Source organism: Phaethon aethereus (assembly GCF_964289735.1).
Source record: "Phaethon aethereus genome assembly, chromosome: 6".
Lineage (NCBI taxonomy): Eukaryota > Metazoa > Chordata > Aves > Phaethontiformes > Phaethontidae > Phaethon > Phaethon aethereus.
This window is the reverse complement of record NC_138580.1, coordinates 21,916,764-21,944,308: the sequence shown is the minus strand read 5'-3', so window position 1 is coordinate 21,944,308 and position 27,545 is coordinate 21,916,764. Positions and strand designations below refer to the sequence as shown.

General features: G+C 38.3%; 1 protein-coding gene across 1 annotated transcript in view; it reads left to right on the top strand.

Moving 5' to 3' along the window:
- STK39 (serine/threonine kinase 39) overlaps positions 1-27,545 on the top strand; it is a gene marked incomplete at its 3' end in the record, with an annotated part of 102,428 nt that overhangs the window by 66,121 nt on the left and 8,762 nt on the right. Inside the window, exons 14-15 of the mRNA XM_082001864.1 lie at positions 13,455-13,507; positions 17,222-17,290. Coding sequence (XP_081857990.1) covers positions 13,455-13,507; positions 17,222-17,290 — 122 coding nt within the window. The remainder of the gene's footprint in view (positions 1-13,454; positions 13,508-17,221; positions 17,291-27,545) is intronic.

Here is a 27,545-nt window from a genome sequence, read left to right as displayed (position 1 = left end):
TTGGAGCCTCCTCTTCCCCAGGCTGAACAACCCCAACTCTGTCAGCCTGCCCTCATAGGAGAGGTGTTCCACCCCCCAGATCATTTTTGTGGCCCTCCTCTGCACCCTCTCTAACAGGTCTATGTCCTTCCTGTGCTGAGGGCTCCAGAGCTGGACACAGGACTCCATGTGCGGTCTCACCAGAGTGGAAGAGAGGGGCAGAATCGATACCCTCAACCTGGCTGCGCTTCTTTTGATGCAGCCCAGGATATGGTTGACATTTAGAGCCTGATGGGTAAAAACAACTTAATATGAGGCTTGGGAGTGTGGGCCAAAAGGTTCGAAGAGTAGTGCTTGGAGATTTGGGGTAGGGCAAAGCCTAGGGAGATGGGCAACATTCAACAGGACCGAGGAGGGAGAACAAAAAGTGCTCCTCAGGCTTTTTTTTTTTCCTCTTTTACAATGAGGCTATGCTACACCAAAACCCATCAAATTTTAGATGATGCTTTTTTCCTAGTAGTATGTTCCAAAAAAGGTTTAATAGTACCCATAAAAATTAAAAATTACCTTCCCGAAGGAGGAATTCTGGCAGAAGAATCAATGTATTTCAGTAATACTTTTACTGGATGATCAGGTTCTGTTATTTTTCCCAAGCAGAGCAGGGTTGGACTCATTCAGTATTTGAGTAGGGAATACCAAACTAACACCAGCCTCTGTTTAGTGCAAATTCCTTGTTGTGGATGAGAAGCACAACTCACATTCTGCAATAATCTTTAAAGAATCCCATGGCACTCTTTATACAAGTGCTGGTATTTAACTCTGTTAGCCTGGATGGATTCCAACTTTAGTATCTGATTTTTCTGTCCTTAGCTTGTATTTAATACCTTTTTGTTTTAACAATTTTCTCAGTGGGACTAACCTGTAAAAATATCCTCTACTGTCTGAGTTGCTTCTTCTATTGGAGATGGCAGCTCCCAATTTATTTTCTATCTTTTCCACTGTTGTGTCTAATTCCACTGAAGTGAAATTAGCAGCAGTGTGTTTTAGGTAATTCCATGCAAAGCCTTTGAAAGGCTATAGTATTAAATACTTAATACAGACCATTAGTATTTTAAAGCTCAAGTTTTAATTAAGAGACTGCTTGAATTTTGCAATGAACTGAAAATACTGGTGGTGGTTTGATCCGTTGCCATGGCGTGTAACTATGATCCAGACTCTCTGAGCAATCGTTCTGTTGAAATACTGATGCTTCTGTATCCTCAGCCTCACGGAGTAAGAGGGATTTGAGAGTGGGGAGGAATGAAATCTGTAATCCAAATTTTCTCTTGTGAGGCTGTGCACACCGTGTGTGTTGGCAGCAGACCCTGGCAGGAACTCTGCAAAGAGAGGTTTAAGGCAATTGTCTGTGATTTAGATCTCCGCCAGGACGGTTCATGCCACTGGGGAAAGCGGGCTGGAGGAATTATCACCCTTGATCCGAAACTTCCAGTCTAACTACTAAGTTGTTACAGATTTGGGAAGGTCACTGTCAGAGGGTTTGACTATTTAGATTAATAACAGAGACATTTCATGTTAAATTAGGAGACTTGTTAATGGTTAATAGTTAAGAATTGCAAATTATCTGAAGCAATCTGAGATTGTTAAACTAGCTCCTATGACAGGAAGATAATTTACTGATGGTAATTTGGAATGTCCCAGGACCTAATTTAATACAGTTCCTGCACGCTAGATGAATTAAGCCCGTCTAAGAACAAAAGGGGCAAATGGAAAATTTTACCTGATGCACTGGCAAATGAGATACTTCTGCTGTATTATTGCGTACCTTATTGAAAATTGTGTGTAGAGAAAATGCTAAGGCATTTTTACATGTATGTAATGACACTCTGTGTTATTTACAGACAAACATTCGTGTCTGTATTTCTTACAAAAACATTTCTTCAGTATCACACCTTGAAACTGTGTGTTGTTTGATCCTGTCTAAGGAATATATCTTCTGGGGAGCTGGACAGATACAATCTGGAATGACAAGTCCAAGTTGGAGCTAGTAGCAGGCAGTTGCCTATGCCGTGCTACAGCAGGAGAGTTGTTAGGACTTTAGTGAAATGTGATTTCTTCTGCGTGCCAGAGCATGAGCTGAAGTGCTAATCTTCCTGCTTTCATGTAGGCCTGTTCCTGACCTCTTTCTTAGAAAATTCATTACATGTAAAGTTACGGAATAAGCGTATGTGGCTGGAGGTGCCTCTCATGTTGTTAATATTTAAGTTTGAGGCTTAGATTTTTAGGAGGGAAAAAAACTCCTATAAACAAATGACCCCAAAATCTGTTCTGGCTAGAGGCAGAATGAGCTTGATAATTAGCTCAGTGCCATAACCCAGAGTTCTCGATTCTCTTTCTCGCTTTCTTTTTTTTTCTTTTTCCTTCTAGTTGTTTTGGTATCATAAAAAACTTCTATAATTCCTGTTTCTTTTGTAAGAAGTGGGGCTGCTGTGTATCCTTCGCCAAGGGCAGGTATTTCTCATGATTTTTGCTATTTAGAATGGCTTCTGTTCTCCAGTGTATTTAATGACAAAATCCACAAACAAACTCCCAGCTGTGTGGTAGATTTACAACTGGAAAGGAACAGAACTTCTCCATAGGCTGGGAATTGATCCAGTAACAAACATCATAAACAAAACCATTGTGGAATTCTTGAAATAAATGTACCTGTGAAGACAGAACTGAGCACTGTTCTATATTTTATTTTGCTATTGCCTCTGTGGCCTTGCCCTGGGAACTGGGGAGGTGTGGGAACATGGTTACTGAACTGAATTTTATTTTCACAGCATGGAGACTTGATTTAAATAACATGTTTAATCATGATTAAATCATGACTGAAATCAGTAAGGAGGAACCCTTGATTAAGCTATTGATTCTAATCCTGTTTTAAAAATGGTAAATTATGCATTTCTTATTCACTACTTAAGGATGTTTTTATGCCTTGCTGTATCTTTATTGAAAATAAATTAAACATTTAAAAATTTATTTTAATTATGTCCTAAATAATCCTCAATGCAATTGCTACTTATTTTATAGAGAATTGGTATATCTGTTTATCAAAACAACTTTTGTATGTAAAATTGATAATTATTGAGCCAAGGAATCAATATATTGTTTCTGCTTATTAAATGTAGGTTACTAAAAAGATTTGCATGTCTAAATATTTAGATGGCAAGGAATTAGGCATTTAACCTGCATAGCTGTGGTTTGTAAATTAAACAGGTAGTTGCATTTGGGGATGTTGCTGATACTGAAATTTTAAAATCACTAAAGCGTTTTTGTTCTATTACGACTTTTTATTGTATTATTTACAAAAGGAGTAAAAAAAGAGGGGGAACAAAAAACAACAAAGAAACCCAAACACCACCCCCAACCTCCTTTATGTTAAAACAAATAGGTTAATGCTTGAATTGACCTCACTGTTAAAAGTAATTTTATTTGTATTATTAATGGAATGTGTGCTAATGGTCAGCTGTAATATGGATTACATTTTGATAATTCAAAATGTAATTCTAATTAGATAATTTTCTAATGGTTTTAAAGATGTCACATTTACCTTCAGAAGGCACACTGTTTCATCCATCTGAATGTGGTGACATAGTACATGTGGCTGGGTTGAAACCATTTTAAATAACTTTGTCTGTTTTGGCTGCTTGTTCCCACTTAGTGTTGTGCTTCTCTCTCTTTCCACTTTGCACTCGTAGGAGTGTTCCTGGGACTGTGCTGGGTCACTATAAAGCCGTCAGGTTTTGGTTGGTTGGTTTGTGACTTCCGATATTTTTGAGGGGAAGGCAAAATTTTAACTCAATTCATTTCATTGTTCCTGTTTTGCTCCACAAAGCAATTGCCATTGCTGCTGTAGTGGGGCCACTGGATGGCCCCAAGAGATGCACCGGGACACAGGTGGGACAAGAACTTAACATATGAGCAGGCTTTGCTGGTGAAGCCTATTTATTGTAAAGCTACTTTTGAGAAACTTTGGCCCATAGCAGGAAAAGTAGATGAAACCTTTGAAGATTTTTAAAACAAAGCTTAGACTTTTTGCCATGCTTCCCACCATTCTGGATAAGCTAGTCAGGATCCATGAATTTTAGGTGGATGATACGCAGATTGTCATAATTTTCTGGTGGCTCAGGTCTCTTTCTGGTTTACCTACAAGTCTCTTTTGGTTGTGACGGTAATGTACTGATAGATCGTCAGGAGTGAAAAACTCTGAGCAGATGGCATTGAAAGGATGCACACATCCAGGGAGTTTTTGGTTCAACATATTTAAAACATTCTTTGCTTTGATAAGGCAAAAGGTTTCACTCAGCCTTCCCTCAAAGCCTGTTTTGTGCACTTGGGGACTTACACGTCTCTATTAAAAAAATACATATTCCTGCAGAACTTGTTGTAAGTATTTTGTCTTGATTTTATAAATGAAACCACTTTTCTAGAGCTCTATTCTGAAGTACCCCTAGCCTCCTGGCAATGATCTGCCTTTCACACTTTCTGATTTAAAGAACCGAAATTTTGATTCAAGCATTTTGGCCATTTTACAAAGCAAGTTGTTTTTTGCAAGTTAAATCTTTACCATTGCTTTTTAAAAAAACTTTTGTGCTAATTCAGGAATAATTTTAGGGAAAAATTTATGATTAATATTGCCCTCTTTGTAGCAACAAAACTGATAGCTCTTTGATTAAGTTGTTTCTGCCTGCTGATCTATGAGAGCCGGTAGGAAGTGTAAGCCTCAGAAAAGATGATGCAAGAGAATATTGCTTTTCACTGCCTTTCACTGCCTATGCAGAGAAATGGGTCACTGACCATGGAGGTAAAAAAATACTGTTTGTTCTGGAGTTTGCTGTTTGACTTAGCTGCGAACGAATATAACAAGGAAAATAATTGAAGGGCTTGTAACGTCCTTTTGATTTAGCTTCTGGCATCAGCAGCTGCAGAGAGACGACCCTATTTAAAAGCAAGTTTAGGTATAGATATATCTAAAATGCCTCTAGTTCTAACACCTTTATGTCAAGGAATCGTGACTTGGGGCTGTAAACCAGTGGGTGGAGAGGAAGGACTTAATGTTCATATGTTGCTTCTAAAATGATAAACACTGTTTTGCAGACTTGCCTGGTGGTACTTCTGTGTATCAGCTAGTTTTCTTGTGTTTCTTCTATCACACAACTTGTGCGTTTTCTTAGTTTTATGATCATATCCCTTCCCTTTTTACTAGATTGAAAGCCCTCTAATTTCTTTTAAGTCTTAAGCAATGTGGGACTCGTCAGTTATGGATTGTCGTGAAGTCCTTTCCTGCTGGAGGAGTGGTCAGCGACCATGGAGCTGTGGACAGTGTTCTTAGCTGATCTGTCACTCTAACAATTCACTTGGTGTGGCTGCTTTTTGTAACGTACACTTGCTTTTTCTGTATGGTAGATGGCATGCAGATGGTAGATCTTTAACAGGTAACTGCTGTCTCATTCCAACAGCCTAACAGCCAAATGACAGTGTTTCATTGTGACGTTGGCTATTTTTCAGTCTTGAAAGTGTCATTTGGCTGTGTTTTTCCATTAGTATTACTGTTACCTCTTGAGTGATTAAAGTGCGGTGCATCATTTCAGGGATCTGCTTTTCAACGAAGAACATGTACAAATTAAATGGTAGTGGCAGCGTTTTGTGTATTTAGCTTCAGAGTCCTGTAACTCAATGTTGAACCATCCTACGCTAAAGATATTTCCTTCTTCCGGTCATGTATATGGACAGGCATAAGTTGTAAACCCATGGATTTTTTTCAGAACCACTGAAGTAAATGGTTAAGTTTTAATGGACTTCAAAGAACTGTATATTTCAGGACTACGTTTTACTAATACAGAGATATTTTTAGTCCAATTCTTGGTGGCAATCTGGAAGATTTGATTGAGTCTGGCAGACTTCAAACGTCTATTTTGCTCCTATCAAAAGTCAACAGAAATGCCCTGCCACTTAATCTAGAATTCACCTGAAGTCGCTAAAAATAAGTTCAGGAGAACCACCTCTCTCCGCAATACTGAACAGACATGATCTGCTCTTGATAGTATGTAATGTGTAATGGAGGAGGCTGGATCTTGATTGGTAAATGACAACTGAGCATGGAAGTGTTAGAGAGAAAGGGACTTACATAAACGTGGTGAATCCTCAGGAGGCTAATGCTTCTTTACAGTAAATGCTCTCTTCTGTTGTGTTTATGTGATCCCATGGGAGCTTTAAAGTTCTGATTCACAAAATTACTTTAATAAACAGACTTCCTCTTATTACTGCTTTGGATCTGCTGTGTGCAAGGTACCACGACTTCAGAAGAAAAAAAAAGGAGGGGGGGGAAAGAAATGAGCTGTGATTTTTATAGGGTTGGGAGAGGGTTCTTGCTTTCCCTGTCCTAGCGGAATAAATAAATTCCCACAGCTGAAGCATAAGAAAATTGCAATGCAAGGGAAGTAAAGGGACAGAAGATTTAAATGCCAGGCCAAACCTCGAATTTGGGACCAGTGGATACATTCACTTTCTAAGATTCTACTCCTGCATCCTCTTTGCAATACTGAAAGTAAAGTGCCAGTTTGCATTTCACTGTTTTGTGTACATTAACTGTGTTCTGTAAATATAGCTGAAACAAAGTTTTAATTAATCGAAACTGAGATTGGATAACAGGTACTATATATCTTCAGTACAGGTTTTTAATAGACAATACTTAAAAAGGGGTACTGTATCACATAAGCAGGATTTTCCTTGAATCAAACTCCATAGCTTGCCACAAAGTAAATTCTGCAGGGGCTGGGGCGGGGTGGGAAATCAGTAAATTATTGCCCACTGAGAAAGTAAACTCACAGCTGTTTTCATGGAGCAGTGCTGTCTCCATCTCTTTCACTGCTGCTGTTTTCTCCATGTGTAATACTGGGCTTTGACTGAAAAATACAACACCTGTGGAATAAACTAATGCTATAAAAGCTAGGTTACAAAGGGAACCGTGTTTAACTTGTGCATTATGCCTTAAGCATGTGAAAGTGAGAAATGGGTGACAAGTTATCATGAGAAGGAAGATGACCTTTTGAATTTGAAAAACATTTGGTGTGGCCACGTAACATTTGTCCCTCCAGCATTTGAATAGTGTAGAAAAAAATGTAAGCAAAATTTCTTTTAAAAGAGCCTACAAACCCTAGTCTTGTGTTTTTCCCTTAGTTATATTTCTTGCATTGTACACACAAAGATCTTGCCCCTGGGATTTAGAATGAAAATTGGATGAGTACAGCCCTAGGATGTACGACCTAACCATCACTCTGATTAGTCCACTCAATTCTGATGTGAAGTTCTGCTTTCTCTGCTGTCTAAATGAGCAAGTCATTTAAATGTTTGTGTGGTTTTAATTACAGCAGTGACTGCAGTGAGGCAGTGCAAATACCATACTGCTTGCCCTTGTTTCTTAAGCTATGTTGTCTTGTTTTTTCCATTCTAATTTAGTTTGCTTCCAGGGCAGTTTCAATGCAGTTCAAATTTTGGAGGGGAGGAGCATCTGCCTACATTTTTGTACAAGTGTGATAAGTGTGATGTTTATTTTCAGTGTGTGTATTTTGTTAAAGCACACTGGCTTAGACTTGGCTGGAGTCACTAGTCCCTGATGGTGGGGGGAATTCTGTTCTGGTGGGAATAGGGCTTGTAGGAGTATGGGGAGAGGAAGGGCTGGTTGGTGAAGGATGACATGTGGCACCATGTGTTTTGGTGCCATTCATAATAAAGTTTCTACAGTTTTACTTGAAAACTAGTTTATTTTTGGTTCCGAAGAAGAATACATATTCTGCTGTAGTGTTTTCCACTAGCCAGACTTGTTAGGGTTTGACAGAATTAGCTATTGACAAACTGTTCCATTTTAGGGAGTGTACACTTGATGCAGATTATTTTTTTTTAAACACGTAGATCAGTTCTGTTGCTGAGTTGTAACTAGTCACAATCTGAAAAGTGGATACAAGAAATAAGTACTCTTCTGACTTTCTTCCGAGAATGCTTTCCTGCTTATGATTTGGTTAATTGGACCATGGCTCTCCTCAACGCTGGTCAGGGAGTGTCTCTTTCACCAGGCGACCTGTTCTTTACAAATGATGGAGGTGCTCTGGCCTCTTAACTATTCCCCAGCATGGGCAAGCCAAGGACCCTTGCCTGGGCAGAGAGTGTATTTTGTTGACCATACCATAAAGATAGCTTTTGGGGTTTTGTTGTTGTTTTTTTTTGGCAGAGGGGTGTGTGTGGGGGGGGGGGTGTGTGTCTGTGTGTGTGTGGTTTTTTTGGTTTGTGGGTTTTTTGGTTTTTTTTTTTTTTTTTTCTTAATGTTTTCACTTAGTTCTCCTTGACTGGTAACATCCTCCATGTTCAACCGGAGATCAGGAAAAAGAGGATGAAAGATGGAAGATGCACACATATAGGTACTTCCTTCTTCTATCTTTATATATCTATATAGATAGGAAAAAACCCCATAAACAATAATAGATACATATGTAAATCTATTCAATTTTGATCATGCAGAAATATGGAAAAATAAGTGAAAGAGAAGGTGGAATGTGCCCCGGATATACAGATATACAGATGCTGCAGCATCTGTATATTGGAGTCTGTTAAAATAGGTTCAGTGGTGAGGAAATGGGCTAATAAGAGTGAATACTCGTTGCTCCAGGAGAGCTCTATCTTTTACTGCTTCTACTCAGCAGTCCATAGAAATAGAAAATATTCCTATGCCTTGTTAGGACTGGATAAACATAATACAAAAAAAGATATACTAATGAAAAGAATGGTTAGCATCCAAGATGGATAATGTTGGTGTAGAGCAACGAACTTTTAGGTAGGGTAAGATCACATATGTAAGTGGACAAGAATGGGATGATGAGAACTTAGATTTTTAGATTGGTTATCCATTGGAGGGATGGGAAAGAGTGATTAAACAGCTGAATTAAGAAGTAGCATTTATTAAGAAAAAAAATAAAGTTTCATGGAGGGGGATGTATTTTGTGAAATGCCAGCAGAAGTAAGTGGCCATTGATTGAAAGCATGGATGTCCAGTGCCTGTAGTGTAGTCTAGACAGTGCTCGCTGTCTACATGACATAATGACAGAACAGGTGGTGATGGGGAGTACCTGTAACTTACGGTTTCTGACTTCATCCGAAAGAAGAGAAGGAAGAAAATCAGGGAATCTTGCTTCTGCTGTAACTAATCAAAAACCAGAAATGATGCAGCTTCCATGCGGTGTGTACGTACTCGGTACGGTTTCACAAGTCAGCTTTGTTGATTACCATTCTGTTATCACCTGCGTTCTTGGACGCTCAGCTCCATATAACAGCCTGTGTAAACCATGTCTGGTGATCAAGTAGCTGAAGTCTGAAAATTCAGCAAGCGATGCAGAGAGAAAACCCGTGTGTTCTTACACACATGCACACGCCCTTCTTTTGGCTTCCCTTATTGGAGAATTTTTTTCTTCTTTTGGGAAGGAAGAGTACACAGTTACTTAGCTATGGTGAGGTGCGTCTCATCCAGGAATACAGACTCTGCCTAAGGGCTATATGGAAAGTGCAGAAGCTTGTGTGAAACAGAAGCTGATGTTTCAGATAACTCTGCATAAGAAGTGGTGGATAAATTTGTGGGGAAAGAAAAAAGTAGTAGTAAAAAAAAATTTTAAATCTTCTGCTTGATATATAATCAAGCTATCCCAGTACGATTTAGACCTTAAGTTTAATTCCAAGACATCTAATTTTCTTGAACCTCACTTTACGTGATAGACATTCTACGTTTAAGGACAAAAGAAATAATGACATTTAATGTCTCCAATTTACATTTGCATCATTACAGAAACATGATTTCCTATTTTAATTCAACAGTGTAGATCTTTCATCAAGTGTGTGGAACGTATTTAATTGACTGTAGCAGGAATTACGCTATCATTAGGTAATTATTTGAAAGGCTTTGTCTTTAAATGCAAATGACTGAAATCTCTTTCATGTCTTAGGATTTTTTCAGTAGAACCATGTCAGTCTGAACAGCTGCTAATTTGTTTATTCTCTAATCCTGATTTTTGTAAATACCAGCATTGTTCTGCAAATCATTTCTTTCAAAACAGAGCATCTGTGTTTCATACCCTAGTGACAGGTTGGTCTAAGTTTATAGGCAGGGGGCTAAGTAATGAAGTTGGGCCTTGTGCTTTTTCTGGTTCTTTGAGGAAACATTACTCCCTAGAAGATAAGATCTAGCAATCTTAGTGTGTACATCAAGTGGTCCTGATGAAAGCAAAATAATAATGAAGACTTGCAAAATATGCTTTCATGAAGTATAGAGTTTTAAATTCTGAAATGACTTTGGAAGAAAGGTGGCTTCCAAAACATCTTAGCATGGTGTGCTTCAGTGTCACCCTTACTCAAAGCAGTTCTGAGGAATTCCTCCTGGTGCAGATGATGGCATAATGAAAAACATGCTGCAGGAAATAAATAAACTGCAGTGTGCTAAATGCCCAGAAGTATTTAAAATTTACTACTTTTGAAAAGAGATGGGCTGTTTTTAATCCATGATAATCAAGGTATGTTAGTCTGTAATGGCACAGAGCAAGAAGCAAATAAGAGGTATTATAAGAGATGGCAAAAAGGTCTGAGTTTGCATTTTAAAATAGAAATAACTTTTTCACGAATACATTAGATAAACTAGGGACCATTAAGAAATGATGAAAAAGATAAAATTATTAATCACAAAGATACTAAGTGCCTTTCTTCAAATCCTATTTCTGTTTAGCAGAAATAAAGTCTGTGTGTGCTACTGCATGATAAGAGTTTAATGGATGTAAGTAAAAGGAGAACTCCAATGGAACAAATGAAACACTGCTTGAAAACTCTGCCTACAAATAAATCAACAAGTCCAAACAGTTGTCACAAGAGTTTATCAAGGGAACTAGCAAACTAATTTGCAGTAACAGTGACACTAACTAGAACCGGAGAAGTGTCTTGAAGACTGGAGAAGAGCATGAGCAGCTTTTAGGGGAGAACTTGAGTGCATCTTCTATTTGGTGGAATATGTGATGGAATAAATAATTTATGGAAATCAATAAATGTCTGGAAGGTAATGGAACCTTAAGCAAAAGCACTTACAGGCTTCTAGCAAATTAATCTTGCCAAACTTCGTTTTGCTTTTCTGAATAGTAGTATACCATTAGAGAGAAAGCAGCAGCAACCTAAGTTCAAAGTAGTTCAGAATGTAACAATACCAGATAGCAAAGTTGGATGGCTGCATACATATCAAGCTTCCTTGAATTTTCACCTTCACTTAAACAAACAGATTTGACTCATTAACTTTCTATTTGGGACGTTCTGCAATTTGGAGACAGAGTAAAATACATCCCATTTGCATCCTGCTCAAGGAAAGAGTTTGTATGTAGAGCAGCTGGCATTTCACATAGCTGTGTCAGTCTGCTAGAAAGTTGGTTAATTTTTATGAGGATTCTTAATTACTTAGTGCCTTTTTATATGGTGGATGTTCTACTTGTGGGAGGTCTGTGGAAAGATATTATCTGAGAGCCTAATGTATTAGTTTCTAGACAGGTAACCGCAAGAGTGCCCAATCTACAGAAGTACTTCTCAGCTGATTTTAGTGTTTCACTCTATGAGGATAAAGATATGCAGGCTGGAGCAATTCAGTATAGCTGCTAATAAGAAGCAAAAATTTCTGGTTTACCTCTGCAAAGGTGTGAGATTAAGTTTTTATTCCCTTGATTTCCTTCTTCAAAAGTGTGTACAGCAAATGAGTATCTAAGTCTGAGCTGCATCCCACATTCAGTCAAAACATACCGCATTTAAGAAGAATGCTACGTTTCTGTGCAACTTCCCATTTTTGGAAAGCGGCAATTTTAACAAGCTTATTAGATATAATAAATTTCAGCAAAGGGAAGTGGATTGTTGAAAGGGAACTCAAAAGGTGGGTCATGATTTTTTTTTTTGTTTTTTTTTAAACAGAAAGCAATCCAGGTTTTTGGGGGGGCATAGAGGAGAGAAAGAGCTGAGATTCATACTAATTCTCTGTTGAATAAAAATAGATAGTGCAGTATTCCATATAATGGCAGCAGACTTCTACAAGAGAATTAAATGAGCCTTATAAATCTGCACTTGGCTAGCTGCATTATCTGCAGCTTTGTATTAGTGATCTGAAACTCCCATAGTTTTTTTTTTTATTTAGTGTAGAATTTTGGGAACCTGAAACTCCTTCAGCTTTGAAGCATTCAGTATATTCAGTAAATGAGTACTTTTCATTTTAAGCACTGCATGTGGCATATTTAACTTTTCAGGGTTTGCTATCTTGCTTTTGTCTGTGTTGCCAATCATTTTGGTTTTCGTTCCTGCATGTTGCTGGTTTTTTTGACTCTAATATTTTTATAAGTATTTAGCAAGTGATAATAACTGTAAGTCACAGCTGAGTATGCCTGCCTATTGGATTTAGCTTTCCCACAGCAAGACTTCATGGCCTGGTATTCTGAAATATGAGCTTGCATACAGTTTCCTTGCTGAGGAGAAGAATAATGGACTGCAAAACACATTCTGTTGCTATTAGCTTTTCAAGTGGATTGAGCTATTCATTGGAAAAAGACTGTGCTACAGCAATTAAGTTCATCCCTATGCTCAGATGGCTTGCCATTTCCAAAAATGAGATGGACCTTCATTTTGTGAAGAGACTAATGTTTTATTGATGGTAGAAATTATTAACTAAAACTGAAGCTGGAAACATGCAAGGAATGGAGATTTGGAGCATGGTATGAGGCTCTAAAGGGATTCTTGAACTTAGGGTTTAAGTCTCTTAAGATTGTGTCATACACTGAACTGGTTAAAGCACTCTTTGTGGCAAACGGGAAGGCAGAAAACCTTCGGCTTTCACACTCTGCTGCTTACCTTATGTATAGGTAGAACCTCACAGCTGAGACAATGGTGGTCAGTGAAAGAAGCTACTAATTTCAAAACAGATGTATAAACATTGTGCATCAAACGCTGCTTTTCAACATTTAACATTTGCTAGATACTTTGTCCCTTAAGTCTAAGTGAATATTTTTTTACTTTTGGAGGAGAAGGGGTAGTATATACAACTCAGACTATGCTGAACTAAGAGTCAATATGGCAGACTGTCTTTTGAAGACGAAAAGGAAAATATTTTTCAGAGCACCTTATTTTATCCTTTAGGTTACTGAAGGCACTTTTCAGCTTAAGCATATCTTTCTGTTAGTTTTCCCTAAAATACTGTCATGAAAACATAGAGTGTCTCTAGTCTGTGTGCTTTGGGAGAGGTGTGTTTTTCAAGTCAAGGAAATTCACGCTACAGAAATGTGGTTGTCAATGCCATAGGTATTCTTTGGTATTCAGTACGAACTGAATAGTTGTTCTGTTCTGTTCTTCATTACATTTTAATGTATACACTGAATGTTTTTCAGGAACTCCAGGAAAGAACTTAATGACATACGGTTTGAGTTTACTCCAGGTAGAGGTAAGGCTCCTTCAATTGAGTTATTCTCTTATTGCTCAAAAAGGTATTTCAGAAATTGATTACTGCTTATGGTTAATGCAAACTACCTCTCTGGAATGTTTCCTACTGTGCAGAGCTTTATATTGAACTTCACTTGAACAGGAATAGCAGATGTATGTAAATTCTAGTGGCAAGGTTGCATAATGCATAGTATATATTAGAAGACTTGACCCAGAGTATACTTTATCAATTTCATGTCTTACCAAAATGATCTATGTGGTATATAAGATCTTGTATAGCAATATTTACAGCTTTGGAGTTTCCATTTTCACATTTGGAAAACATTGTAGGAAATGGAATATAGTAGCCATAAAGGTATATGTTGTGATGGTTGGTAATATTTGAGTTTGTGTCCCCTTTTATTACTAAGTAATAAAAGAAGATCTGTTAACAAGTATGGACTGCATACCATTTTTCAAGTGCTGTCTTCAACTGAAAGTTGAGTTGCATCTCTAGCTTTAGTATCATCACCAGAAAGAAATTCTGGTATTGAAACTTTAAACTCTACTGCATGCTTGTAGAACTGTGTTGGCTTTCCAGTGCTAAGAATCATAAGAACTCGTAAAACTTTCTTTTGTTTGAAGGAAACCAAGTATTACTGGGATGAAATGCATGGGAGGCTGATATGTTGAGTAAGAAGGTGTCATCCTTGTTACATAGCAACCCTTTGAACTATGAACACGTTTCATATTTCTCAGAAGCCAGTATTTGCTATATTTAGAATAGCCTTCAAAGAGTTTCCACCTAAGTATGAATCCAGACTGGAAGAGGTGTCTCTCTTCCTGTAAATCGTACTAGCTCTCATGTGCAGTAGTTCTGTGCATGGATATATTCCGTTGTCTACCTGCATTTGGTAATAACAAAAGAGATCTCTTACTTAATTGGGCACAGAGGATCCTGGTTTAGTCACTTGTCAAAAGGATTACTTGAATACTCTCTAAGCAGTTACATAAGCTATCTGAGAATTCTTACTTGGTCAAAAAATAGAGGCTACGACATAGTGGAGTACACCAGGACTGTTCCTAGTAGTCACTGAGGCAGCCAGAAGGCAGCTAGGATTCTCACCTTCAGAGCTCTCCAGAAATTGCAGCTAGCTCAGCTATATTCTTTATCACCTGTGTGTGTTTCTTGAGGAAATAATGCAACTGTGTAACTGCCTCAAAGCATGCGCTCCATGCATATGTTTGGTGTTGAGGCCATATTACAGTTAAGACTTAGCTGGAATTTAGGCTTGTTCCTGCTGCTTCCTCCTACTTACCTCTAAGCCTCCTAAAGTCTTCATCCAGGAGCAAGTACTAGTCACAGAATCACAGAATCACAGAATCACAGAATCACTAGGTTGGAAAGGACCTTTAAGATCATCAAGTCCAACCATTAATCCAGAACCACCATGTCCCCTAAACCATGTCCTGAAGCGCCACATCCACACGTTTTTTGAACACTTCCAGGGATGGCGACTCCACCACCTCCCTGGGCAGCCTGTTCCAATGCCTGACCACCCTCTCAGTGAAGAAATTTTTCCTAATATCCAATCTAAACCTCCCCTGGCGCAACTTGAGGCCATTTCCTCTTGTCCTATCACTAGTTACTTGGGAGAAGAGACCAACACCCTCATCGCCACAACCCCCTTTCAGGTAGTTGTAGAGAGCGATAAGGTCTCCCCTCAGCCTCCTCTTCTCCAGACTAAACAACCCCAGTTTCCTCAGCCGCTCCTCATAAGACATGTGCTCCAGACCCCTCACCAGCTTTGTTGCCCTTCTCTGGACACGCTCCAGCACCTCAACATCCTTCTTGTAGTGAGGGGCCCAAAACTGAACACAGTATTCAAGGTGCGGCCTCACCAGTGCCGAGTACAGGGGCACAATCACTTCCCTGCTCCTGCTGGCCACACTATTGCTGATACAGGCCAGGACGCTGTTGGCCTTCTTGGCCACCTGTGCACACTGATGGCTCATATTCAGCCGGCTGTCAACCAGCACCCCCAGGTCTCTTTCCGCCGGGCTGCTCTCCAGCCACTCCTCCCCAAGCCTGTAGCATTGCATGGGGTTGTTGTGGCCAAAGTGCAGGACCCTGCACTTGGCCTTATTAAACCTCATACAGTTGGCCTCTGCCCATCGATCCAGCCTGTCCAGATCCCTCTGCAGAGCCCTCCTACCCTCCAGCAGATCAACACTCCCACTCAGCTTGGTGTCATCTGCAAACTTACTGAGGGAGCACTCGATTCCCTCATCCAGATCATCTATAAAGATATTGAACAAGACTGGTCCCAGAACCGAGCCCTGGGGAACACCAGTCGTGACCGGCCGCCAGCCGGATTTAACGCCATTCACCACAACTCTCTGGGCTCGGCCATCCAGCCAGTTCCTCACCCAGCGAAGAGTAAACCCGTCTAAGCCTCGAGCCGCCAGTTTCTCCAGGAGAATGCTGTGGGAGACGCTGTCAAAGGCTTTACTAAAGTCCAGGTAGACAACGTCCACAGCCTTTCCCTCATCCACTAGGCGGGTCACCTGGTCATAGAAGGAGATCAGGTTGGTCAAGCAGGACCTGCCTTTCATGAACCCATGCTGGCTGGGCCTGATCCTTTGGCTGTTCTGCAGATGCCCTGTGATCACTCTCAAAACCAACCGCTCCATAATCTTCCCTGGAACAGAGGTCAGGCTGACAGGCCTGTAGTTCCCAGGATCCTCCTTCCGGCCTTTCTTGTAGACGGGCGTCACATTGGCAAGCCTCCAGTCTTCTGGGATCTCCCCTGTTAACCAGGACTGCTGATAAACGATGGAGAGTGGCTTGGCAAGCTCCTCCGCCAGCTCTCTCAGTACTCTCGGGTGGATGCCATCAGGCCCCATAGACTTGTGGGTGTCCAGGTGGCTTAGCATGTCCTTGACTGCTTCCTCCTGGATTATGAGGAGTACATTGTGCTCTCCATCCCCGTCTTCCAGCTCAGGGGGCTGAATATCCTGTGGATACCTGGAGTGGCTATTAAAGACTGAGGCGAAGAAGGCATTAAGTACCTCAGCACTACCTAGTCACTTAGGAATTAACCCACTTGGGTGCAGCAATTGATGCAAAGCTCTGAATTTCCTGGGTCACAGTACTTAAAAGCTATCGTAAGCCTAAAGCTCAAAATAATGACTGTTCATCTAACTCCTTTGCCCCACTGGTAACCAACATGAAAGCCTATATAGCACATCTCTATCTAGATATCACACACAGAATCACAGAATCATTAAAGTTGGAAAAGACCTTTAGGATCATCAAGTCCAACCATCAACCCAACACTACCATGCCCACTAAACCATATATGCAGAACAATGGAGAGGATAAAGAAAACAGCGAAAACCACACCAAAACGTAGTTTATTTTCTTGGTTGTTGAAGATACTGAACTTGTAAACTTTGTAGGAATACGTAGTTAGATAATAGAGGAGAGATGCTAGTAGCCAGGACAGGTTTGTAGGGGCTTCGCAAAGAGTGAAATCATCATCTCATGCGATTTGCTGTGCAGAGGCTGATAAGATAATTATCTTTTTCCTTCTCATTAAAGATAATTTTGAATTTAAGCCTGCCTCCGTGGGTGTTTTGGAACTAAATATATTTTTGTTAAATTGCACTGGATACTGATACTTTTTGTTGTTTTTGTGGGCTCTCATACTTATTCATTTCACCTTTTGGACAGACACAGCAGATGGCGTTTCTCAGGAGCTGTTCTCTGCAGGCCTGGTTGATGGCCATGATGTAGTTATAGGTAAATTACATTTTTGTTTGCAATTATGCTCTTGTGACAAGTTTGTGTTAAATGGATGTGAAAAATGTTTTCTCTAATGCTGGCTTTCACAAAATCCTTTTTGTCCTAATTTTGCTTTCATGTATGCATAATTCAATCAATAGCCAATTTTGATACCAGTCCAAGGATTGCTTTTGGAAGTCAGAAACCACTCTCTGTGGTTTGAGAGGGATGATATAATATAGATCTCCTGAAGGATTATTTACAGTTCAATGATTGATCATTTTTAATGCTAACTTAATTTTTTTGTTTAACAGTGTAATGACTTTTCAGTAGGATTTTGCAAAGTGTGCTTTGGCAGCTCTGAAGTTAGTAAGTATTCTGCTTGGGTTCATGGAAGTAGAAGCAAGCCAGAGTTCAGTATCTATGGAAGTTGCACCTAGAGATATTATTTCTATGTTAAAAAAAAAATCAGAAATGTTTTCTGGCTGCTGAGAGGAAAGATACTTCTCTCTTTTTCTATTCCGTGCTTCAGTAAGTTTTTAATTTTATTTTATTTTTAAATGAATTTCAGTGCCTGGCAAAGATGATTAATTCGGAAGTGCTTATTTCTGTGCAGTTCCTTCTCTTCTGGTTGCTCAAGACCAGTAGATATATAGTTACCAAAACCGGAGCAGGGCTAGGAGATGCTAAATGTCTGAGAACTGAATTGAGGAATACTAGCAAATCAAGCTTTGTGTTGCGGTCAAAGAAGTTCATATCAGTTGGTTCAGATATCCTTACCGAACTCCTCAATGATACGGAGAGTGTTTTACAAATCCATAAGTTCATGTGACTTGCCTGGAAGATTATCTAAATAATTCTCAGTGCATTTGTAGGATAGCTAAAGTAGTTTGGAGAGAAGCCAGCACTTTTTGCTTTTCTATGTTCAGAGTACAGGTTGATTCTAGCTGATATAAGAAACCAAAGCCCTACCTATGCTTTTATTTTAATTTCTGAAGAAAAAGTATTCAGGGGAGGTTTGCAGATGGTACAGGCTCGCAGGCACTCTTAGTCACTTCTACTGTGCTCTAACTATAAGGGTTCAGGGGACAGGGGCAGCTTGGCCTTAGTTTGTTGCCTTTTAAACATCCAGTATGAAAAATGTCATTACCATACTGCTGCTGATGTTTTTGCTAGAATTGTTACTGCCACAAAATACCTTACTTCATTTAGAAATAATAAATAAATACTTTTTTTTCTGGCTAAGAGAAGAATTGTTACCTGTTGGCTGTCCCATCTGCCTGGGCAGTCAGCTGGCACTCTGTGTTGCACGGAAGTCAGTCACGGCCGGCGATGCTGCAGTGCAAGTCCTGCTGGGACCCAGTGAGACCCCTTTTCCTGTCTTTGTTCTTCCCTTTTCCCTTTGCAAAGTTCTCTTCCAATGCAAAGTGCCAGTACTTCTATGGAGATGGCGCCACGAATGGGATTTGTTACCATCTTTCAGGGGGAAAGGCAGATGAAGCTAGGTATCACTCATGGCTTCAGCGATGGGACTTTGGTCCCATCTTTTTTACTCATTTAATTAAGTAAGGTTTTCCCTAGCAGTCTTAGTTAGAGACACTGTCTAGTTAATAATAAAAGCGTATTTCCTTGCTTTGTCCCTGCTTTGAATTGCATCAGACTTTGATTTTTAGCACTATGATGGTCCTTTCTGTTCCTTCCTGTTTATCTTTTTATTGTGGTATTAAAAAAAAGTAGGGAAATTTCTTGTATATAACTGAAAGCATTCAACTTTAATTTAATTTCATTAATTACAATCGGTTTATATGTTAATTCTTCTGTGCTGTTGTAATTTACCTCAAATTCCACAGGCACAAATTCTTGCCTGACTTTGTACTACAATTTTGACTTTTGTGTCTGCTTCCCTGTGAAGTTGTTCAAGTTTTCAAATATGTTTGGACGTTGTTAATCTTCCTAGAAAATGACTTTAGATTTTATGTTTTACTGAAAGACAAGTTCTGCTAAATGCAATTTTACTTTTAACTAAAAAAAAAAAAAAAAAAAAAAAAAAGTTGTGCTTCAGTTAGAATATGTTTGTGATTTGCTTTGGGAAAACTGGCTAAATGTTGTATGGGCATGGAATAAAACAACTTGCATGCAAGGAGATTATTGCAAATTTCAGAAATTGCAGTCTTAAGAAATATTTCAGTCCCTTAGTTTAAAGTAACAGGTCATATAAGAGAGCAGATGGTGCTGAAAGTGTAAATCTGCTTACAAAACATAATTTTCTGTGTAAAATGATTTTGCCACCTTGTTCCCTTGAAATTAAAAGGTTTAAAAACTTCCTATATAGGAAGAGGGTAATAGCATAGAAGAGCTTGGTTAACCTTCTTCAGCAGAAGAACTGATTCCATTAGCTTCCAGATTGAAAGCAGATGATAAATTACCTTTCACTTTTTAGCTGAAGCATGCAGAAATACAGCCTTTATAACATGAATGAAAACAAAAGTTTTGAGATAGTCTCATAAAAGTAGTTCCTGTAGTTTCTTTTAATGGATGTTGGAACGTGTAGAGGCTGGGAGAAAAAAGAAAGGTGAAAATACCTGTGCTTATGTTGAACTCAACTATTTGTTGGCGTAACAGCATCTGAAAGGACACTTCAATAGGAGTCAGCAAAAGCTGCTGTGGAAAGTACGGCCATGGCAGACGTGAGCTGAAGCTGTTAGTGGGGACCAGCTGACATGTAAGTTTTATAGAATGTGCTGCTAAGCATCAACACGCTTCACCTTTTGAGTCTTGCTGGATTTGCTTCACTTAACACAGGCTTCCTGGGAAGATTTCCATTCTGATAAGCAGTACGTTCAGCTACCTGTTCTGCAGAGAAGCAAAAATCCCATCTTGCATGTTCAGTTCTGGCTACGATTGACTGGTTTCTGTTCTTACTAACAGTAGCATTGTTTCACAGGAGGTCTCTAGATCAAGGGAATCAGTGCAGAGAATTTAGTTTAAAAGCAGACTAGAGTTTGCGTTTGCAGAGGGGAATGAGTCTTGGGGCTTATATGTAGGCATTAGTATCTAGCTGATAAGGTATTTTTATGCAGTACCAAAATAGCTATGTTAAATTATATGAAAGATCTGGAATATTTTCAAATACATTTTGAGATGACATATGTCTCTGTGTGTATATGCCATGTATGTATATTAGCTAGTAAACATTCACCTAGTAATGCTTTATTATATTTGTGATACCATAAAGGAAACTCAAATCATATCAACAGTCAGTTCTGTTGAAAATCACATAGCTGCAATCCTACTTCACTGCTGTATACAATATGAACATCATTCCAGTGAAGTTTTAGGCTATATATCTTCTAGAGGCCTTGCTTAAATTTCAGAACCTAAAGGTGTATTTACAGTTATTAAATTGCAGTGTTTGCAGTTATTAAATTTAAAAAAAAATTTCCTTTCCTGAATACTGCTTAAATAAAAGCCTTGATATCCATGCCATCAAGAAATGTGCAGTTGCCCTTCACTATATTAATGTACCTTTATTTTAGGTATTTTTTGTCAAAAAGTGTGAATACCTTGAGCATCATGGAATGTGTACCTTCACTTTTAAATACACTGGGTATTAACTACTGGTAAATGGATATCTGTCTTTGGTGTTGGAGCCAGACCCAGGTATCCACTTAGTAACCAGAGGAACAGCTTTTAGTCAGTCAAAACAAAAGCTTCCTGCTGAAAGGCCTAATGTGTTTAGAAGAACCAGCTGAAAACCCAATAGATCATATTTTGAAGTGAGATCATATTTTGAAAGTAGCAAGCTTTTTTATCAACATCTTGAAAATTTTCTTAGAAGTGTGAATATAATAGATGCCATAACAGTTTGACTAAAGGTTTTGGCACTGTTGGTTGTTTTTTTGTTTGTTTTTTTTTTTTTTTTGAGGGGTGTTGGGAATAGCCTTTTTATTCGGTGCAGATACCTTGGTAAGTAGACAGGACTTAAATTGGCATCTAGAATTAAAAAAAAAAAAAAAAATCATGGCTGTGGATGGGTTATTTGGCCGTGAGTGCAGAGAACATGTTTCTGTCCAAATCCAGAATGACATTATTTCAAGGGATATTAAACAGTAAGTAATATGTATGGTTCACGCTTAATCACAGTATTAAAGCATTTGAAATTGAAACAGCTGACTGCCTTACAGTATCACATCTGCTGATGCCGAAGGTACTTTCATACCAAAATGGAAAGGTGAAAAAGCAGAAGCCCAGTTTGTTAGTATACTGTCTGTAACGACATCTTAACTCATAGTGGCGCTGATAATCCAGTTCATAGAAAAGCCACAGAATTACACAGTGAATATCCTTTTGCTTTCCTTGGTTTTGCTCTGCATTTGCTTGTACCTAGTTTACTTTGTCTTGTTAGATTAATCGTCTTTGAAACTGAATGAAGTAATGCCTTTTGTTCAACTAATTCCAGCTTACCATCTTACTGTAATCAGAAAATGGGATAGTGCTGCACGACTAGAAAACATACTGCATTAATTTATGTCCTCAAAGAGCAGTAATGTTGCTATGGGAGGTGACTGATAGCACTACTGTTTGAAGGCAGCATACATTTGTCACTTAATAGCAGTAATGTTTTGAGATGCACTGATTTTTGTAATCTTTGAGGGAACTTGTTAGAAGTTTTGTTTTTTCCTGTGTCTGTTTATTCTTGTGGTTCAAACTGAGTGAAATGACTGAATTTTTAGTTGTGTATCACATTTGTATGTATTCCAAAGCTCAATGTACCTATAAACTTTCTAATGAGAAAATGCCTTTTTTTAGACCCTAACAATTAATTTCAAATGATACGCTGAATACTTTGTGTTTACTTTTTAATGTATTATCCAGAAAGGAAACTTACTAATTTAATGAAAACCTGACTGTATTTTAAGGTATTCTGTAGAAACTCTTGTGCCTTCCGTGTGTGAACATAACTCCGGATCTCTTTAGCAAGATATGCGCATGCATTACAGATAGGAGAGTATCTTTGAAATCCCCAGGGTTTAACTAAGGACTTAAATGTTTCAACACATCTGGCTCATTTAGAGCTAATGCTTTGAAGGGTGACTCATAATGACTAGACTGCCGGGAGTTCTGGAAGCTTGAGGTACACCCAAAGGTGATCAAGCTTTGCATCTAATTGCACCTTCAAAGTTACTTTAGCTATATGTGATGTCTGTAAAAGATGCACTTGAGAAAGTATGTGGTTTGAAACTGGCTGGTTTCATGCAAGTTCCTACCTTGCTGAATTTTCAGTGTGGTGGAAACTTACAGGTTCAAGGTGAAAAAAAACAATGTTGTGGTTAGGTGAATAATCACCGCCGCTGCAATGGGGGTCGTGGCACAACTGTAAATATGTGGTGTAAGAAATTCTCCAAGTGTGCAAATTATTCTCTACACGTGTATGTGTACTTGTGTATCATAGTGAATGTGTTTATCTTGTAGCCATGATCAAGTAAATAATAATTTTTAGTTACTTTAAGGAAAAAAAAAAAAAGGTGGAGTTGGCAGTTGCCTTCAAAGAAAGTTCTTTTTTTCAGCATGCAGTCCACCAGTTCCTACTTAACTATGTAAATGAGGAATAAATCCATCTGTTTATTAGTGGGCTTAGTTTGGGTTTCGCCTGATACAGTAGGTGATAAACTCTTAGGCCTGAAGTGTGTTCTCTGCCCTCACAGGTCTGAATTGTAGTTTCAAGGTCTTTCCTTTCTAGTTAAAACAAAAAAAGACAACTGTGAATTTGAATCAGAAATTGAAAAGACAGCAATGTAAGTAATGTTCCTCTTTTCAATAGTAATTTAGTTACTGTTATTTGTTTCCTTGGCATTCACTTCTCTGCAAGTGGTTCGTATGTCAAAATAAGGATTTATTAAGGCTCTTCAAACTAGAGGTAGTCTATTTCAGAACCTAACTCCTGTACATCAGGGAGTCTTTTCTAAATCTATTTTTCCTTGTTTCAAGTTTCAGATATAAGGTATTGAAGTAGCCTGGCTGCTATTTCATCATCTTAATAGTTTTGTCAGAGCAATATCTATAATTCATAGCAGAACTCGGGACAGAAGGAGTTGTGAAGATCTGATGGGGAGAGGAGATTACCAAGTAATAATATGCATAGCAGAATGTGACCTGCCTCATTTCTGCATAGACCTACATTTCAACTCTAATCCAGCATGATGAAGGTATTTGTTAGAGCTGTCTTCAATGTCTTGATGACTATCAAACTGTTGTCAAAACCTTTGTCTGAAAGCTAGCACTTGCTTTCTACGTTCAGTCACTGGCAAACGATTTTTTCAACCTTGTGCTCTGACTCATTCTTTTGTATAGAGAATTTATGAGCACAATTTATTGTAATATCTCAGGCTTGTTAAATATCCCTACTAGCAGTGTTGGGCAGCAGGTCTAAATTTTTGTTGTTAATGTTCATTTGAGACTAGACTGAGGTTTAGAATGCTCAGGATCATAAAAATTATTTTCTCAAAATGAAGGGGAAATTGTGAAATATGTATATACTCCTCCCTCATCTTTCTGGATAATCTACGCCATTAGACACACGCAGAATCAAGGTCTGAGATAGATAAGCATTTAAGTATCCAAATATATTCTACATAACTTTTTATTACACTTTGTTCTAAATCTGCGGTGGTTTGCCTAAGTGTTCTTCACATACACTGCGGGGAAAAAAATCAATCTGAAAGATCAACTTTCTATTTTTTCATAAGTTTCTGGGAAAAGGTACAATTTTCCAGTTATAATAACATTTTAATTTAATAAATAACAAATTATTACAATTTCAGTCTTTTTTTTTTTTCCCCACAGACTGTAGAATGTAAAATGTTACCTTGGGATCAGATATCCATACTAAATAATTGAGAATTTGTGAGTTTAATAATATGTTATTGGAATTGAAACAGGTAGCACTAACTTACTTCATTTTCCATTTTGATATAGCGCTTCTGTTTCATAAAATATACTGCTTCTGTTGAGTGGGAATTTTTCCATCAGCTACCTAAACAAAAATGGAATTTTGTATATTACTTTCAGTCCTCGGTTTTCCAATTTTTGTCTGTGACCTCTGGGTATTAATACCCCATGTCAATGGATCTTAATGTGAAGACGTTTGGGGCCTACTATTATTCAATAAACTCTTTTATTTTTTTCAGTTTCAGCAAGGATAAATATTTAAGGTCTTTATTTGTCTGTAGAGGTCAATCAGGAATGTATGTCCCTGATGTCTCTTGCATGCCCTTGCCTGTTCCACTCTTGAGTAACAACATAACTGGTTAGTTGTAAAAACTTTGGTCCCACTTTTTTCCCCCCTCCTTTTTTGCAACAAGATACGCTGATGCCAGACTAGTAGTTAATGTCCTTAAAAATGTCTAAGAAGACATGAACTAGCCTAAATCTTGGTTGTCTATATAGAATAAATGAATTAATATGCAAGTTAAATCAGCACAGATTTTGGTACTCACTAGGAGTAGCACAACTTGCCACTGTGAGTATTCTGTGTATAATTTGAAGTATTGCCTCGTTTCTTGGGCCATTTTTCGAGAGGTGAGGTTTTATGTCTACAGTTCTTCCTCATGCCTGGTACTTCATACAGATATGAAACAGCGTACATTCCTGGGATTACCATGTCTACAATATTGGGGCTCAGAATATGAATTACAGGGCTCAAGTGGTTTTAATAATTACTTTAAGCTGTGGGAATTGCAATGTGAAATTGTAGTCCTGTTCATAAGGATGCTTTTTCAGTCTCTCAGTGATCCTTTCAAGGAAGAACTGCTTTGGCCTTCTGTTGTCCTGTATACCTGTCCTCTTCAAGCTGTGTTTTCTGATTGTGAGGCTGCAAATCAAGCTGTTGGATATTAAAGTATCGAATGTTGAAATGTAGATTAGTTTCTACTGTCTCTACCTATATCTACTGATTCGGCAGTGTACTTTGAGAATTCAGACAAATTTGTGAGCCTTAATCTCCCTTAGATAAATTCCTAATGACAGCCTTCTTCGTAAATAATACGTTTCTAAATGTTTTTAATGTTTCTTCCTTAGCAGTATCCAATAGCTTTCTCAGAAGAGAAGCCAAGCTTGCTGTTGATCTTTTTATTTTCTCTTATTTCTTTCTCATTGGAATCATGTCTAACTCCTTGCAGTCCTCTAGCAGTAAACATTTGTTAGTTAGCTGTCACAGATCTCAAAATGCTTTAGTATTTCCCTTGCTACTATTCTCAAGCAACATAAACAAAAGGGATTTTATGACTAGCATCCTGATGGGTGAACTAACGGAATCACGCTTTACTTATAAGACCTTTTTGACCTCTCTTTGAAAAGCCTTTTACTCCTTCATGCAGACATGTTAGTGGTCTATTAGAATAATATAAGATCTGAATTACTGCCTAAATATTATCTAAATTATTACCAAAGCTCTAAAGGTTGATTGCTTTGATTGTTTGCATAATATACTATAATCCAGTGCTAGCCAGGTTTTAAAACTTAGTTTTGATTTTATTATGAACTTGCAAATGCATGAAAGCCACTGTGTAGAATGAAATATAAATGAATGTATATATTGCAATGAACCTCTTGCAATATGTGAAACTGCCTCAAGCCCGTTTCCATAGGAGGAAAGGCCTACTAGCAGCTGCATTTTCAGGAGTGATAATTCCATTGAAAAGCATTCCCTGTCACTCAGGCATCCTACTTCCTAAGATCCATACAGGAGAATACAGCATTAATCCTCAAATCAGCAGACTCCCAAGGCAGTTAATTATGTAGACCTCCATGTATCAGATGAAAATGAAAAAATAACTGCTGACAGTTGGGGAAGAGGTAATAGTTGAAACAATCATCAGGAAAGCCAATAAATCTGTGGAGCTTTGAGTTTTGCCTCTCCAACAGCAACATGGTTGATGAAGTAGGGAGCAGCTGAAGGTGGCTATTTCTTACAGACTGAGTCTTGGAATGCATAAAAATAATTTCACTTATTAAAAATATTTTTCATTTCCTCAGACCTTACCATTTTTCAGTTTTTTTTTTTTTCTGACAGTAATCTTGTGCCTGAGTAATGTTCTTCCTTTCCTCATACCTGAATTTTAGGACTACAACATGCAACAGCTTTGCAAACTGTTGAACCTAAGTATACTGTCAGAGGTTCCCCATCTAACTCTTTTCAAAATTGAAAAGCAGATGAATCATTATTCTCTTGAGAGCCACCCAGAAATACCATCTCAAGTTTTAGATTCTGCTTGTGTCTGTGTTTATGCCAGATGGCTCTGGCTCAGTTGGCTGGGTTGGCATTGTACTGGAAATAGTTCTACTGTACTTCATATAGCTTTATTTACTGTCTCATTAATTTTAGATTTTCCAGAAGTTTCCCCTATTCAGAAGCCATTAGGGTTAGGTTTCATGCTGTGTTAAGAATTTTAAATAACGAAGCAGAGTCCTGTCACATTACAGGAGCAAAACAGCTATCTGAGACTGCCCAAAGTGTGGTTTATCTCATATTTATTTGTGATCTTGAAGATGGCCTCTTTTGTTCTGTTACCTCAGCTTATATTGATCAGTTACTTAAAAATTGTAACTAAGGTGATTGGCCAAAACTGTCATATAGCAAAGAGTAATTTGTAGTATACTCTAGATAACTACAGTCCTCTAGCATGCATATTTATGTGGGAGGTTTTTATTTATTACATCTGTAATTAGCAGCCTGTGTTGTGTATATTTATGTGCTGGGTTTGACCTTTTATCCTATTGCATGTTCTGCAAGTGCAGACATTACTTCAATAGAGTGACACAACCATTTGTCACTGAGAAAACCTGCAAAAGAACCTGGAATGATTTGTGGTACATAAGTTGATTATATGTCCTTCAGAAGCCTTCTGAAGAAAGCGGAACGGCACCTCATTTATTGTTGTAAACAACAAAAAGCCTGTTGTGCTAACTGCTGCTAACACTTGAAGAGGGATTTTGCTGCAAGGCATGATTTGAAGTATACTTTATTTACCTGAGGTTACTGCTGGCAAAGGTTTTTCCATTACCACTTAATTTTTTCCTGCAGTTATCTTGTTCATGTTTCTTCTTCTGACTTTTATAGGAGCATGGCCATTTCTTGAGAAAACACTCTGCAAAATAAAGTTGAGTGTAGTATATCCAGGCCGTGTAGAAACAGTGAATTCCCAACAGGATTTGCAATTGTCAATTAGTGCTGCTAAGCCACTATGAATTTCAGAAGTACAACATCCAAGGCATG